Source organism: Mustela nivalis (assembly GCF_964662115.1).
Source record: "Mustela nivalis genome assembly, chromosome: 12".
Taxonomy (NCBI): domain Eukaryota; kingdom Metazoa; phylum Chordata; class Mammalia; order Carnivora; family Mustelidae; genus Mustela; species Mustela nivalis.
Genome location: NC_139031.1, coordinates 31643872 through 31660560, shown reverse-complemented (window position 1 = coordinate 31660560; position 16689 = coordinate 31643872). Strand labels below are relative to the sequence as shown.

Genomic DNA, 16689 nt, shown 5'->3' with positions numbered 1-16689 from the left:
GCATAGTTAATATTTCAGCATCCAGTGAAAAATATCATTATTTACTCCAGGAGGGTTGTTACTCTTACGAACACTCTTCACCTGCAGATGTGCAAAGTAGGGAGTCTCCTACACACACACCTCAGGACCAGGAAGTAAATAAAAATAGTAAAAAGCCATGGTCCTCTGTTTTGAAGGGAGCCTTGTAAGTAGTCAGATATACCTAAAACAAAAGGATTTCTGAGGCTTTAGATTGTAGCAGATTATAAAGAGGAAGCAGCCCAGAGGCTCATTATAAACCGAATTGTGTGACTCCCCACCTGATGGACTGCAGCTGAGTCCCCAGCCCTACAAAGGAAGATATAAACTCTGTGAATGGTTCTTCCAGATTTTTTCTAAGATTTTATTTATTTATTTGACAGTGAGAAATCATAAGTAGGCAGAGAGGCAGGCAGAGAGAGGGAGAAATAGGCTCCCCGCTGAGCAGGGAGCCCGAAGTGGGGCTCGATCCCAGGACCCCGGGATCATGATCTGAGCCGAAGGCAGAGGCTTTAACCCACTGAGCCACCCAGGCACCACCCAGATTTTTTTTTTATAATGTGACCCAGCTTGTTTATCATTTTCTCTAGCTACTTCTAACAGTCTGTTCATTGTTCCAGAAAGATTCTCCTCCTCTTCCTTCTTTGCTTCCTCTGAGGATATTGTACTCTTCCTTCACCCCCATCATTAAAAGTCACCACCAGGAAACCTGTTCCTTCCTCATCCCAGAATCGGTCTCTCGGCCCTGTGGTCTCACGCTGCAGTGCATTGATTATGGAATCACTGTTGTCTCTTTGTGGAGGAGGACTAGAGGTTTTAGGGTCTTAATGATGCTGCTGATTTTTGAGAACTGGGGACACAGTTCAAAGAGATGAAATCTCTAAACCATTAGAGGATGTCTTCCATTTAATGGTATTAAAATAAAAGCTTTGGATTTAAAGGGAATATTCTTCATTTTTTAAAGAAAATTTCACTTAAGTTGCTGGACAAATGAAGGGCTGAGCTCATCTCTGTTCTGTATCTTCACCTATATATTGTTATAGTTTATTGGATTTTTAGTTTTAGCTTTTTTCCTGCTTTCCCTGCGTATATGCTTCCCCACCCACCCTGATCTATTCTGTTTCCTTTGCAGCACAGGGGCTTTTTATTTTGACGTAGTCCCATGTGTTTATTTTTCTTTTGGTATCTATGCTTTTGGTGTCCTACCCAAGAAATCATTAGCAATGTGGAGATTTATGTGAGAGGATGGTGCTTTTCTGTCAGTGATGCATCACTCTGCAAGGATCTGAGTTTTCACTAATGCTCCATACTCTTAGTATGCTGTGTCTATACTGCAAGTCTTTGCCTGTGAAGAGACTCCTTCTTGGCTTAGAGGTTATTTCATTAACTCCTTTAGGGTGCTAAAGACAAATTTCACTTTCTGACACCTTTCCAAAACAAGACTAATGTACTGGTTTGTTACAAGCAGCATAAGACTCCCCCCACCCCGTACTGGTGGTGTAAAAATAAATTTCTATATTAGTAAAAGGTATAAAGAAATTTTTCATAATCCTGTCATCTAATCCTATTTAAGACTCTTTCTAGCCTTATTTTCCTGTGCATTTTTAATACTTAGGAATCAGAGTTGCATGACATATACATATTTAAAAAATATCAACATGGGGCTCTAAACTTGAACTTTGTGTTTGGGTATTGGGGGTATATTTATTCTTTTTGGAAGAGAATCATCAGATTTTCCATGGTTCTCTGACCTTAAAAAAGGCTATCTTCTAACCTGAAATTAAAGCCCAAGTCTTTTAACCTTGTGCCTTCAGACACTCTAAAATATTCTCAGTAACTGTTTTCTGGATGATTTACTTCCTCATTTTTTTATCATAAAAAATACAAATAATGAAATCTACCTCAACAAATTTTTAAGTATTATTAACCGTCTGTACATTGTTGTTAGAACTTTTCATCTTGCATATCTGGAAATCCATACTCACTGAATCAGAACCTCTCCATTTCTCCCTTTTCCTCCCAGCCCCAGATAACCACTTTCTACTTTCTGCTTCTGTGAGTGTGAATACTTTAGATAAGTCACATTGGTTGAATCCTTACTATTTGTCCTGTGCCTGGCTTATCTCATCTCGTGTAATGTCCTACGGGTTCATCCATGTCACAGCCCAGGACAGGATTCCCTTCTTTAAGGCTGAATAATATTCCATTGTGTGTGTATATCACATTTTCTTTATCCATTCATCTGTTGATGGAAATTTAGGTTGTCACCACTTTTTTGGCTATTGTGAATAATGCTGCAGTAAACATTGACATGCAGATACCTCTTCAAGATCCTGTTTTCAGGGGCGCCTGGGTGGCTCAGTGGGTTAAAGCCTCTGCCTTCGGCTCAGGTAGTGATCCCAGGGTTCTGGGATCGAGCCCCGTATCAGGCTCTCTGCTCAGCAGGAAGCCAGCTTCCTCTCTCTTTCTGCCTGCCTTTCTGCCTACTTGTGATCTCTGTCAAATAAATAAATAAAATCTTTAAAAAAAAAAAAAAGATCCTGTTTTCATTTCTTTTGGATGAATGCCACAATGGCTTTGCTGGGTCATATGGCAATACAATTTTAGTTTTTTTTTTATTTTTTTAGACTTGATTTATTTATTTGACAGGGAGGGAGAGAGCACAAGCTTAGGGAGCAGCAGGCAGAGGGGAAGGGAGAAGCAGGCTCCTTGCTGAGCAGAGAGCCTGATGTTGGGCTCCATCCCAGGACTCTGGGATCATGACCTGAGTCACCCAAACAACTAGGTCAGCCAGGCACCCCACTATTTTAATTTTTTGAGGAACTTCCATACTGTTTCCCACAGCGGCTGCACCAATTTGCATTCCCACTAACAGTGCACAAGGGTTCCAGTTTTTCCAATTTCTCACTAACACTTGTCATAGTCTTCTTTTTTTTTTTTTTTTTTTGACAATGGCTTCACACATCCTAACTTGTATGAGATGATAGCTCATTGTGGTTTTGATTTATACTTCCCTGATAATTTGTGATATTGCGTTTTTTTTTTGTTTTTGTTTTTGTTTTTAGAGAGAGAGAGAGTGAGTGAGTGAGTTGGGGGAGAGAGAGAGGGAAAATCTTAAACAGGCTCCATGCCTAGTGGGGAGCCTGATGAGTGCGGCTCCATCTCCTGACCCTGAGATCATGATGTGAGCTGAAAATCAAGAATCGGATGCTTAACTGACTGAGCCACCCAGGCACTGCTGAACATCTTTTCATGTACCTGTTGGCCATCTGTATGTCTCCTTTGGAGAAATGGCTATTGATTTTGTTTATTTACTATTTGAATTGTAGGCATTTCCTATGTATCTTGGATGTTAACCCCTTATCAAGTATATAGTTTGCAAATATTTTCTCCCATTCCATAGGTTGCTGTTTCACTCTGTTGTTGGTTTTCTATGCTGTACAGTGGCTCTTTGTTTTGATAGAGGCCCACTTATCTATTTTTACTTCTGTTACCTATTCTTTTGGTGTTCTATCCAAGGAATCATTGCCAAGACCAATATTATGAGGCATCTCCCTTCTTCTAGGGGTTTTATAGTTTTGGGTCTTTAAAAAAAAAAAAAGATTTTATTTATTTATTTGATAGACAGAGATCACAAGTAGGCAGAGAGGCAGGCAGAGAAAGAGGAAGGAAAGCAGGCTCCCTGCTGAGCAGAGAGCCCGATGCGGGGCTCGGTCCCAGGACCCTGAGATCATGACCTGAGCTGAAGGCAGAGGCTTTAACCCACTGAGCCACCCAGATGCCCCTATAGTTTTGGGTCTTACATTTAAATCTTTAATGCAGGGGCACCTGGGTGGCTCATTGGGTTAAAGCCTCTGCCTTCAGCTCAGGTCATGATCTCAGGGTCCTGGGATTGAGCCCCACATCGGGCTCTCTGCTGAGCAGGAAGCCTGCTTCCCCCCGCCCCCCCCCCCCCCCCCGCCTGCCTCTCTGCCTACGTGTGATCTCTGTTTGTCAAATAAATAAATAAAATCTTTAAAAAAAATAAATCTTTAATGCATTTTGAGTTGATTTTTGTGTGTTGTTTAAGATAAAAGTCCAGTTTCATACTTGTGCATTTGGAATTCAGTTTTCTTCACATTATTTATTGAAGAGAACGATTGAATTCTTGTGTCCTCTATTATAGACATCAGGTGGTCAACTCTAATAGCAAACTTTTGGGGCATAAAGATATTTTGGTCTTTATGTTGTTTTCTTAGGATAGATATACACAATGAGAATTACTGAATATCATACAGAAGTACTTCAGGGCTTTTAATGTTTATTGCCAGATGCTTACCAAAAAAAGATTGTAGTAGATTATACCATCAGCAGGTAACTCCTTCTTTTACATTTTCTTACACCCTCACCAGTATTGAGCATTCTGTTTAAAACAGAAAAAGGAAAGAAGGAAAATTTTTAAAAATTATGATTTTATTGGGTACAAATGGAATTCTATTCTTGAGTTTGTGTTCCTTTGCTACTGCTAGTAAGGTAGAACATTGTTAGCCATGTGTGTTTATTCTTTTCTGAATCATCAGGCCATTATGTAGACTTCCTATTCTTACCGGGAAAACATATTAACGTAAAGATAGAGCAAAACATCGTGTCCTAAGGTAGGCAGACCTGTGAGGTGTCATTAACAGGGTCCAGAAGTATTTGAAACAAGGACTCTCACTACTTCTTGTCCACGGGCCAAAGATAACCATGGGAAGGGAGAGTTGATTAGCTCCCTGCCTGTTTCCTTTTTGATAAAATGGGTATAAAAATAAAGGCTTCATAGGTCTGAGGATAAGTAAATGTAATTATATTGTGTAACTTATCCATACATAGTAGGTACTGGACATGTGTTGGGCCTTCATCATCTTTTCGCTGGTACTTTCAGCTCTATTTCTATACTTGTTGCCTGGGCTACAGCAGACACTGCCTAGAGAAATGCATTAAGAAGTACTTCTGAAACAACTTAGTGTGAAGAGGGACAACTAGAGAGTGTAACAGTGGCCCTGCATTGCCTCTGACCTTGAGTCCTCACAGGGTCCCTTTAGGCCTACAGATATGAGGGGAGGCTCTAGCACGCTCTGGCTATGGCTGTTGTCTTCCAGAATTCCCAGTTTGTAACTTTTGGCTGATTAAGAGTTACTCATTACCAACCCTTTTTTTTTTTTCACCTCCCTGCTCTTTGCCACTAAAACAATAATGACAAGTAACTAATAATGATTTTTTTTAAGCAATAAACATTTTTTCCCTCCTCATACAATCTTATATGAAGCTTTAGTGAACAAAGCAAGTAAAAGTAGACCCACTATGATTGAAACTGGGATGAGAAAGCAAGTAACCCAGCAACCCCAAGACACCTGTGCACACAGTTGAGAAAAGAATAGAAGCCTATGACCAGTCACTCCCTCTGCAGGAAAATGCCAAGCTTGTGTGGTCCCACCCATAGAACTGGAGGCTCCATACCCATTCTGCGGAGCCCCTGGGGACTGAGGGAGTCCCGAGGGCTCGAGATGCCTGAGTGCTGTGGGTGGTGACATTGAGGGGGGAAAATCACCAGCAGCAATGTGTGGAAAGCTTTCATCTTCATTTTGCCTAAAATACTGGCACTAGTAAGCCAGGGGCTCTTCCTCCCAGCCAAACAGTGGGGTACAGTGGGCAGCCCCTGAGTGTGCTGGGGGAAGGGCGCTTGCTGTGCTCCTGAAGCTCTTTTTACCAGCTGGATAGCCTGGACTTGATGCAGGAATGACATGAGAATCCAGCCTAAGAGATAGGTAGTTTTTAAATTCTAAGTCTCGGTGTGGAAAGTCATGAGAAAATAGAGAGGAAAGAATAAAAAATGTTATGACAGAAATGCATTCCCAATAAAAATTTACGCTTTTTTTTTTTTTTAAAGCTCATCTAATGTTAATCTAGAAACTCTTATTTCATGGGAATTTTAAGAGGCTTATGGGGGAAAACATCCTGGTAATTGTATATGCTAATGGAGTATCCACAGGACCTTGTTAGGGTGATGGAAATTCTATTTCATGCAAACACTAATGCAGTCCTCCCTTTATGTCTTGGTAGAGCTGATTGACAGAGTATAAAATTGCTTTTTAATCCAATTTAGGAAACAAAACGTGTAGTGGGTTTCAGCATTTAAAAATGCTTGAAGCGTGGAAGCAGAAACTTAAAATCCTCTGGCAGATTGTCTGTGATATTGTATATCAATGGTACATTTCAGAAATATTATTTCAATATTAATTTCTTTGAATTGAGTCATATTTTGTTCCAAAGCTTTTTTGGATTAGAGTAAGGAGAATGTATTGTGGAAATATGACCCAGAGGAAAGCGAGCAGAAACCAGATTTTAGCCACATTTCTCAGGAACAGATAGTTTCTAAAAGGTCTTTTTCTTTAACAAAAAGCTGCTCCTATCAAGGCCACTGCCATCATGGCCGCCCTACCTTGGTCACCAGATCCTTTGGCCTCTTGTCAAACACCATCCTATTTCATCTCTTCTTAAGCCCTCTGTCCCACTGACCATTTTTTCTACCTCAGGGCCATCTTGGCTCCGAACTGCCTGCTCTCTGGGTCACTCCTGCATTTCTGGGCACTCTCCTTCTACATTGTTTCCTCCCCTGTCCATCCGTCTGGTTGGTTCCCCGGGAGTATCATTCATTACCCACCCCCTTCTTGCTTGAAGCTCTCCTGGGAGATGTCCTGTGCTCCACTGCTCTGGCTTCCTCCTCTCCCTGCACATCCAAATCCCTGTGTCCAGCTTCTCTTCTGGGCTCTAGATTTGCACACCCAGCTGCTTTCGGGCCTTCCGTCCAAGCACTTCAGCTGTCCTCTGGTGTTTTATCTTAGCTAACTATCTCACATTATTCTAGTTTCCTAAACTAGAAATTTCACAGTCCCCCTTAATGCCTTTTCTTGCCATCAGATTCAGCCAGGCACCATATCCTGGAGAAGTCCTCCTCAGTTTAATCAGCCCTCACCCAGACCATGACAGAAGCTTTCTAAGACTTTGCTAATTTCAGTATCTCATCCACTTGACTTGTACATTTCTTTCAAAACCACCAGTGGTGCCAACTCGCTTCTTAGCTGCCTGTTATAGCAGATTTCAAACCATCTTCCTAGGAGCCCTAAGAATACCTTGGACCTCTCTTGGGTCTGTCCTCTAGGGTCCTTCACCAGCTTTGTTTTACATCAATTTCATGTATTCTGTTTTAAGTTGCTCTTTTTCTTTTGAAGAAATTTTTTCTGTTTCTCAAAGTTTGAAAACTGTAGAATAACTCAGAGTGGAGATCAGACTCTGGAGCATAGGATGGAAGATGTTTTACAGTTTCCTTTTCCTGCTTTCCCTTGGAGAGTAGCATAAAACCTGAGTTCCAGTGCAGTTTATGGCACATACCATTTGTGCAACTCTGGTCAAGCAACTTAACTTCCCAAAGCCTTCATTTTTTTCCATCTGCAAAATACGAGTCCGATTCCCTGACAAAGTTGTTGGAAGGAGTGCCTGAGCGAGTACTTGACACCCATTAGTGCTTGGTCAGTGCTGGGATTGCCTATCATTTTGGTACCTAAGCACCTCAAGATCATAAGCAGATTATGCCCTTTGATGTTTTGCTGCCACTGCCCAGCCTTGCAGCAGCTTTTTGCCTCCCCTCATCTTTGTGGGTAAACTAACTGAATTAATAAGACTGACTCATACTTTTTCTGCGAAACCTTCTTCAAGATAGTACCCCTCATTTGCCTCCTTAGTACTAAGTCAAGTTGACCCATGAATAATGCAGGGATTGAAAACCCCATTATAACTTTTCAACGCAGTTGAAAAACCCCATTATAACTTTTGACTCCCTAAAAACATTACTACTAATAGCCTACTACTGTTAGCCGAAAGCCTTACCGATAACATAAAGTTGAATAATACATATTTTGTATGTTATATATATTATATACTATATTCTCAAAATGAAGTAAGCTAGAGAAAAGAATGTTTAAAAAAATTGTAAGAAAAGATACATTTATAATACTGTACTACATTTATTGAAAAAAAAAAAAATCTGCCGGGAGCTTGGGTGGTGCAGTTATTTGAGCATCCAATTCTTGGTTTCAGATCAGGTCCTGATCTCAGGGTCATGAGATCGAGCTCCATGTTGGTCTCTGTCCCTCTCTGTGCTCAGCGTGGAGTCTGCTTGACATGCATTTTCCCTCTCCGTCTGCCCCTCCTGCTCATGTTTCTCTCCCTCTCTCAAATAAATAAATCTTGAAAAAAATCTGCATATAAGTGGATGCACACCATTCATGCCTACATCGTTCAAGGGTAAGCTGTATACACCTTTTACTAAGGCAGTCATCATGTTGGATTTTATACACGCACACCCCTACTAAGATTAGGGATCATCAGGATAGAGACCTGATTGATTCATGTCCTTGCCCTTGACGAGTCCTTGAGGTAAACTGTGGGTGCTGCCATGGGTGTTTCACTACAGTACACTGTGATTGCTCCCCAATCCTTCCTTGGGAGCACTGTGGACACTCCTGTGTTTTTGAATGAAGCACGGTAACTGATGAATAGATGAGTGAGCGGCAAGCAGCACTTCCCTTGGACGGAGGCCCCCTGAGTTCCGGGGGTTCCTGGTTCCTGATCACTGGGTGTGGTTTGGCAGTTCAGCTTTGCATTGTGTTTATTTCCAGATTGGTTAGTGACTCCTCAGTAGCTGGTTCTTTTCAGCCTATCTGACTGTACTGTAAAATTGCTGAAGGATTTTACCTAAAAACAGATTCAGTTATTTGTGGGACATACATACCCAGAAAATACAACTTCCACAGTAATATGAACACTTCATTTTTTTGTTAGTAAAAATAGCTACTATTTCGTGGACATGTATGTGCCAGGTACTTTGTGAATGCTTACGTATATTACCCTACATAGTCTTCAGTAGTTAAAATTGGCAAGATGTGTATTCTTAATATTCTAACGGATGAGCAGGCTGAGGTTGAAAGAAGTTAACTTTGTCCAGGACTCGAGAGGGGAACAGTAGGCCTTGGGTTCAGACAGTGGGTCAAAATGGCAGAGGGTGTGTTAGGACGGGGGAGGCAGGGGCCATGGTACCATGTACTTCAGTCCCCATCGCAGCGCTCCTCCAGAGAACTATGCTTACGTGGGGTATTTTTGTCTTGTTCCATCGTGTGCCTTACTGAGTACAGGGAGTAGGCAACATTGAGACTCAAAATACATACCTTGTCTTCCAAATAGAACTAATTTTATTCTCTGAAGCCTTTACTTTATTTTTAAAGTATCCATTCTGGGATTTCAGCCTCTTTCATCATACCCAGTTGTATATATACAACCATATAAAAGCCATATAAAAATTGTTGTCTCTGGTTATCTTTTTCTTTCATTTGTATGTTTTTTTTTTCTATGTTTTTGTTGGGTCTAGAAAATAGGTTTGTATTACATATACATATACACACACAAGCACATATGTACATATACACAGAGAAATAGAAATGACTTACAGAAAACTTAGAAAGTACCCAAAAAAGCACAAAAGAAATTAATCTCTCATAAAATCAAATATTTAACCTTTAACATTCAATCTCTGACTTTCCAATGTATTAATGCCTATATATATATTTTTAATTACCCAAATCATAGTCTGTATGGTACACTCATCTTTTTCTTCATTTAGTAATATGACATGAACATTTTCTCATGCTAATATTCTTCCACTACCTGATTTATTGGAAGGAACCTGATAGCCATTGTCTAATGTGCTAAAATTTACCTAAATGTATTGAATTTACCTAGATTTAGCTAAATGTGCTGAAATTAACTTGTATTTGCTCATTTTGTTTGTTCCCATGTTTTTTTCTAATGATATTCATATGACTTCTATTGTTGGTATTTAAAAATCTGAAAAATAGGGGTATGAATTAATTCCTGGACATTAATGTCTATGTGAAGGGTACCTTTGGGATCATTTTCACTCAGATTATTAGAGAATTTTTAACACTTTAACAGAAGAGCACTGTCACCTGGGGTATTTGCTAATGGGCCAGCTGTCTCCTGACAGGTGACAAGCCTCTGCTTAAATACGTCCATGAGAAGGCACTACTCTGCTCCTCTTTCTGTCTTCTGGCTTTGTATGTTCCTATGGACATAAGGAACTAGATTCTGACGAATAGATTTTGAAAGTTGTTTCCGAAACCTTTTGGAGGCCATACATCAAGATCAATGTGATTTGAGATTCTGGAAGGAAGTTAGAGGCAGGGTAGCAGGCAAGATAGCACGGAATGCTAGCTTAGTTAATAGAAGCCAAATAATTATTACAGACAGGCAGAGAGTGTTCTCTGATTTGCGAGCTACAGTTATTCTAATTGATTTCTGCATACTTGTGGATAGGGATCTGCCCTCTTCCATTTATTTTTCTCTTGACAAGTAAGATGTGAAATGTTGTTCCATGCCTTTCTAATTTAGACATTGCACATGTTGAGAACTGATCTTGCCAGCCATTTTTAAGCCTGGCCAAAAACATAACACATTGTTTTATTAGCCTTCATCATCTGGTTAGAGCCAACATTTTATTTGGAACTATACCGGAGCATAAATCCCCTTTATAGGCATAACCCATTTCTGCCATCAAGCAGATTCAGTAAGAAGGTAATGAGTGACCTTGGTGGGTTGGTCTGGTTAGCATCATGAGGCTGATTAGAGCAAGGATGCTCATTCTGAGACACGTCTTAGGAAGTGAGATTCACGCTCTTGAGGATCTTACGATTCAGCTTTGGGAAAAGACACACAAATAACTAATATAAGGCAATGTATGAAAGGTACACATACACAAAGATCAGAGGCATCTTAGAGGAAAAGCAGAGTATTACCTCATGGCCTGATTTTAGGGCTGTGGACGATGATGTCCTTGAGGCCATATGCAGCATATTGAGCCTGGAAGCTGAGTAAACCATCCGTTTCACATACATGTGTACTATTTTCCAAGTATATCTAGATGCCCTGGTGGCCAGCAACGCTTTTAAACCTACATTCATTGTAGGTTTTTGCCATATTACGTGTTTTCAATCAATACTACACTTAAAATCCCTATCTTGGGTGTCTATAAAATTTTTTCATGTTAAAAATTATTTTAGTGGGGCGCTTGGGTGGCTCAGTGGGTTAAGCCTCTGCCTTCAGCTCAGATCATGATCTCAGGGTCTTGGGATCAAGCCCCCAGTCGAGTTGGGCGCTTTGCTTAGGAGGGAGCCTGCTTCCCCCTCTCTCTCTGCCTGCCTCTCTGCCTACTTGTGATCTCTGTATGTCAAATAAATAAAATCTAAAAAAAAAAAATAATAACTATTTTAGTTACTTGAATATTGGAAACTGACATTGTCTACAGCAATGCTTTTGTGATAGAATGTTTTGTGATAACAGAAATGTTTCTGCATTGTCCGGTATAGTAGTCGTTAATTACATGCCTCACTTGAGGAGTTGACTGAGAAGCTGAATCTTTTATTTTATTTGATTTCTTTTTTGTTTTATTTATTTGTTTGACAGAGAGAGATCACAAGTAGGCAGAGAGGCAGGCAGAGAGAGAGAGGGGGAAGCATTTTCCATGCTGAGCAGAGAGCCCGATGCGGGGCTCGATCCAAGGAACCTGAGACCATGACCCGAGCCAAAGGCAGAGGCTTAATCCACTGAGCCACCCAGGTGCCCATTTTATTTGATTTTAATTGATTTTAATTCAAATAGTCACATGCAGTAGAGGCTACCATATTGGATAATGCAGATCTATTATTTCTAGTCTATTACAATTATAAAATAAGTAATTTTCTACCCCCCCCCCAACATACATTTTCTCTGCCCCACCCCCTGTTTCAAGTCTATCCACAAATGTGGACCTTCCCACTTCTTCTCGGGGCCCCTATTCCTGAAGGTTCCTTAGCCAAGAGAAGAGTTCTTTTACAGATGCTTAATGAAATGACTTCGAAAGACTTTCCTAGTCATAGAGATAAAAGGAATGGTAGTTTATACTTTTCTTTCAGCCACCATCTTATTCTCAGGGACTTGAAGAAGTCTCTATATCCTGGGATACATACACTAATGGTTTTCATGTTTAGTTGTTTCAGAGTTTATACAGCATGTTCTTTCTTTAAAAATTGACTATTTGATAGGCAGCATAGCTATAAATCATTGTTAGAAACTCAAAAATAAAGTCTTACTCTAGGGCTCCTTATTAGGCTAGAAAATTTCCCTTTCCCTTGTTCTCCTGATGATTATTAAGAGTAACCAAATGATCTTTCTTCTCTTACTCTGGAACAATTAATACAATTTATAGCACTTTACAGGGTATATGTCTTTCCCATGACTCATTGCCTTGGAGTTTTTAAGATCATCATGGGTGGTGGCAACATGGTATAATAGCTTCAATTAAGGTAACAAGATCATAAGAGGATAGTCAAATATCTCTGAACATAAAATTCTCCCTTATATTTATATTATAGTTGCTATTCATTATAAATGGGGTGCTGGTTAGATTACTAGGTAACTCAAAATTATAATTTTTCCCAAAAGATTTTTGTTCTGCACTGTTCTGAAACAAGGAGGAGGAGGAAGGCAGTGACTTGTAGAATTTGAAAAGACATATGAACAAAAAGATCTTTTCGAACTTATACTTGAGGAGTTTCCACCAAAGTAATCAACAGCTTTCATGGAACAGCCTGGAAAGAGGCCTTCCCATGGAGATCTTTCTCTCCAAGGAGGGCCCTCTGTTCCCACCCTCCCAGCCCCTCCCCGGCAAGGGTGATGACTGTATCACTCTTCTCTGCTGCACTCTGGATGGGCTCTCTTACTTTTTTGAGCCCTGGGGCTCAGAGATTTTTTTCAAATAACAGAGCCAGAGTGAAGAAAGTTTCATTCGCTGAACCAAGAGGCCAGAGTGTGTCCTCCTGGTTCCTGCCAGGTGTGTGTATCCTGAGAACAGGTGTGTCAACAGGAGAGGAAGCTTAAAGGCAACTGCACTCATAGTGCCCAAAACACATAAATCCACAGTGCGATAACAGAACACTGAGAGGTGTACCATGATCTCCATTTGGTAAAGCAGGAGTCGTCCATTCTTCTTCCTCCCTCGTCGATTCTACTGATAGATAAATCTTCAGGCCGTTGTTTCTGACATCACAACTGTTGATCATCTCTTCTCATATCACTTCCTTCTGCTGTATTTGTCCCATTTTCCTTAAACACATCCCTCTATCATCTGCTAATCTCCATTTTAAAGGAGATGCATGGGTTTTCGTGATGGTGGTTGGTGGTGATGGTGTATATGGATGTGTGGGTGAAGAGTGAATGACGCCCAGGGAGAAGCCAGAAAGCAAAAAGAAGTTAACATTTGCAAATATAAAATACCACCCTAAATTTGCTTCCCTTTCTATTCTGTAGTAAACACTAAAGAATCCATTCTGGCCCTGTGCTCCCATCTCCTTTGTAGAAGATAGGAATGAAGAGTCATAAGCTGAAGATCCTTCAGTCTTTGGGAAAGGATCTTAAAAAACAGTATAGTTTGGGGTCTGTACTACTCCCCCCCACCCCCAGGATCTTCCTGTCCTCAGGCTGCCACGCCTCCTTCCTCCAACATCTGAACAGCTAGGGGTGGCTTTTTTTTTTACTGGACTAGGTCCTTCTTGGTACATCTGTATAGAAAAAAATAGTGAGTCTCAAGTCTCTCTAGTATAGTGGGTTTAGTCCTATGACTTCTTAACCTTCACGTGTTCATTTTATGTATTTTCGTTTCTGGCTACAAAATTACACCAACTTACTGTGTGTCTTCTAATTTTCCGTTTTGCTGTTTGAGTCTATATGTTTCGTTGACTAAAGTATCTAACTCTGAAAGCCTCTGATCATCACCTTAGGAAACCTAGTTCAAGCCTAACTATCTGTTAGCAAACTTTGGGTTGCTGGATATTTTAGTAATTGCCTTCAAACATACTAACAAGGTTGCAGGTTTGATGAAATGCTAATGAGTGGTGGCTTTAGGGAAATCAGCCTCTCTATTCTCAATATTGAATTCCAAATTACTGTGTTTTAATGCGTCTGTCTCCTGCCTTTTTTATTTCAGTACCTACTAGAAATGAAAAGCTTAATCCTCCCCCCAGAACATATCCTGAAGCGAGGGGACAGTGAAGCAATAGCATATGCGTTCTTTCATCTGGCACACTGGAAGAGGGTGGAAGGGGCTTTGAATCTTTTGCATTGTACGTGGGAAGGCAGTAAGTAATTTTCTTTCTTTGAAACTTTTTTTTTAAGAGCATGAAAAGATGCTAAAACTGTTTTTATACTGAGTGTTCATGATGAATAATGATGATTTGCATATCTATAGCTCTACTTCCCTGCAATATTCCATCACTGAGAGATGATGGTTAATTACTGAGATACTTCAGTTCCCCAATGGTAGTAATTGTTACTGTGACGATGCCATCTCTGTACCTCAAAAAAGGAAGTTTATACAGTGGACGGTATGAATCTGGACTGTTCTGGCAGAGGAGAACTGGAAAACCCTCTTTGGAGACCTGAGCATCCCCTCAGCTTCATGGGAATCTTTGGCAGGGGGGTTGGCCAACCACTTCTGGGTGGCCTTTCTGGGAGGATTGGCTGATGAGCCACAGTTATCCTCCACTGGAACTAGGTTGGCCAAACAAATGAGCAGCAGTTTTCCTTGAGAATAAGAGCAGTGACCACAGGACCCTAGTGTTTGGTGGCAGCTGTAGCATTCATGTATTAATGGATAATGCCTATTCGATAGCTGTAGGGATAATCAGTCTGAGCATGTGCAAGGTACTGTCGTTCTGTGTAAGGAGAAAAGACTTCAGTTTCAGGTGAGATATGCTCTCTGTCCTGGAGAAGTATCTCGTCTAGTTGGGAGGAGTAGCCAGCATGACACAGCTGCCCAGTGATTTTTCAGAAGGGAAAGGTCAGTGAAAAGGTCAGTGAGGTGGTGCAGTCACGGGTAACCTTATGGATCATAGGAGATTTGAACCAAGCCTTGAAGAACTAGGACAGTGTCATAAGCAAGGACACTGTGCTAAGTGGTGGGACTGCTTAGAAGAATGTAAATTGAGGGGAAAGGCCCAAGACTACAGATTATTGGACAATATGCGCATTGACACACTGTCATTAGTTAAGCAAAACAAGTACAACATGTAGTGTGGGGTGTTTTTTCCCCTTCTCACAGAGAAACAAAACAACTATTAGTCTTCTGATAATTTTTTCTTAGTTCACCCCTCCTCTGATCAACCTCACAAAGGAATGTCTTTTTAATCCCTGTCACTGTGTTTATCTTTGCTGCTTCCATTTTCATTTTGATAATCTTCTGCTCTTCCCTTTTCCTGCCCTTCCCAAACCCAGCAGGAATCCAAATGGATGCAGGAAGTTGGGGGGGCAGCCAAATGGAATGGGGTAAAAGTAAGTTGAGAGAGATGGGACTCAAGTTGATTGAAAGCTTTTTGTTTAGTTTTGAAACTATTTCTTTAGAGAGTTTCTAATGAGTTTACTTAAATAATTTACTATTTATAATTTGAGGGGTGTTAACTTAGTTGATGCTTCCACTCCCACGCCATTATGTGTTATAAGCTACTCCCGGTGCCCACATTGTACTCAGGGCATGTGTGGGCATGTGTAAAGTCCCCCCACTGACTTGGTTTATTGTTGCATTTAAGGTGTTCTACCCAAGAAAGACAAAAGGATTTTTATTTAAACACAAGAAAAAGATCGAAGCCCAGCAAGATTGAGCATGAGAGGCCTCACCTAGGTTTAGTTGTAGGAAAAAAATTACATGGATAGATTGGCTCACCAAATAAAGACATATTTATAGATTAGCATTTTAAAAACCTAACAAAAGAAGCTTTTGTCATCAATCAGCTGGATCTGATTGATAAGAAAGTTACAGTTATATGGAAAGGAACAAAACGGGGAAGCAAGAAGTGATAGAGACACGGTGTTAGGAATGGCATAACCATAAAAAAAAATTCCATGAGGAATAATAACTAGAAATTTTGTTTGGAAATTAGTTACCCATATAATTAGATATTAGTGGCGGGGGTGGGGGGATGCCCTGGACCAACTGGGAAGGACCATGGGATTTGGACAAATGTGAAGTGACATCGTGAGCTCGTTCATCTAGCAGCGTGGTGATGTTGGGGGAATATAATTAATTACCTCAGATTAGATGGGCAGAATACTCTTTATAATGAAGAGAGGGGGTGAATTTTTAGACATAAACCAGTATAGCAAGGCAGTTAGGGACCTCAAGGAAAGGGAAATTCTGCATTTGATCCTTATAGATAAACAGAAACCACCCCAAATTTTGAAAAGAAAGCTGTACCTCAATTCTGGACAGGAACTGTGAGAACGCTCGTTAAGCACCAAGCACCTTGGAGAGTGCATGTATAAGGGGGTAATATATGGAGGGTTTGCGTGTATGTCATTCCATGTACTCTTCCTGACAATGTTCTGAGTTAGGCAGGAGAGAGGTGGCCGCCTCTGTTGTTTAGGAGAGGAAGGGTCATTGAGACAGCCACCTGGTTGCAAGTTTTGCCACCACTGTTGGTAGAGCCAAGTTGTAAACTCTAGTTCACTTTCTCTTGCCTCTTCTTTTCTATAATACCAGCTATTTAGACCTTT

General features: G+C 40.6%; 1 protein-coding gene across 13 annotated transcripts in view; it reads left to right on the top strand.

The window, feature by feature from the left end:
* Positions 1–16689, top strand: part of ST7 (suppression of tumorigenicity 7) — a 237698-nt gene that overhangs the window by 203044 nt on the left and 17965 nt on the right. For all 13 annotated transcript variants that reach the window (XM_082692453.1, XM_082692455.1, XM_082692452.1 and 10 more), the window contains one exon: positions 14129–14279. In XM_082692453.1, the coding sequence (XP_082548579.1) occupies positions 14129–14279 (151 nt within the window). The remainder of the gene's footprint in view (positions 1–14128; positions 14280–16689) is intronic.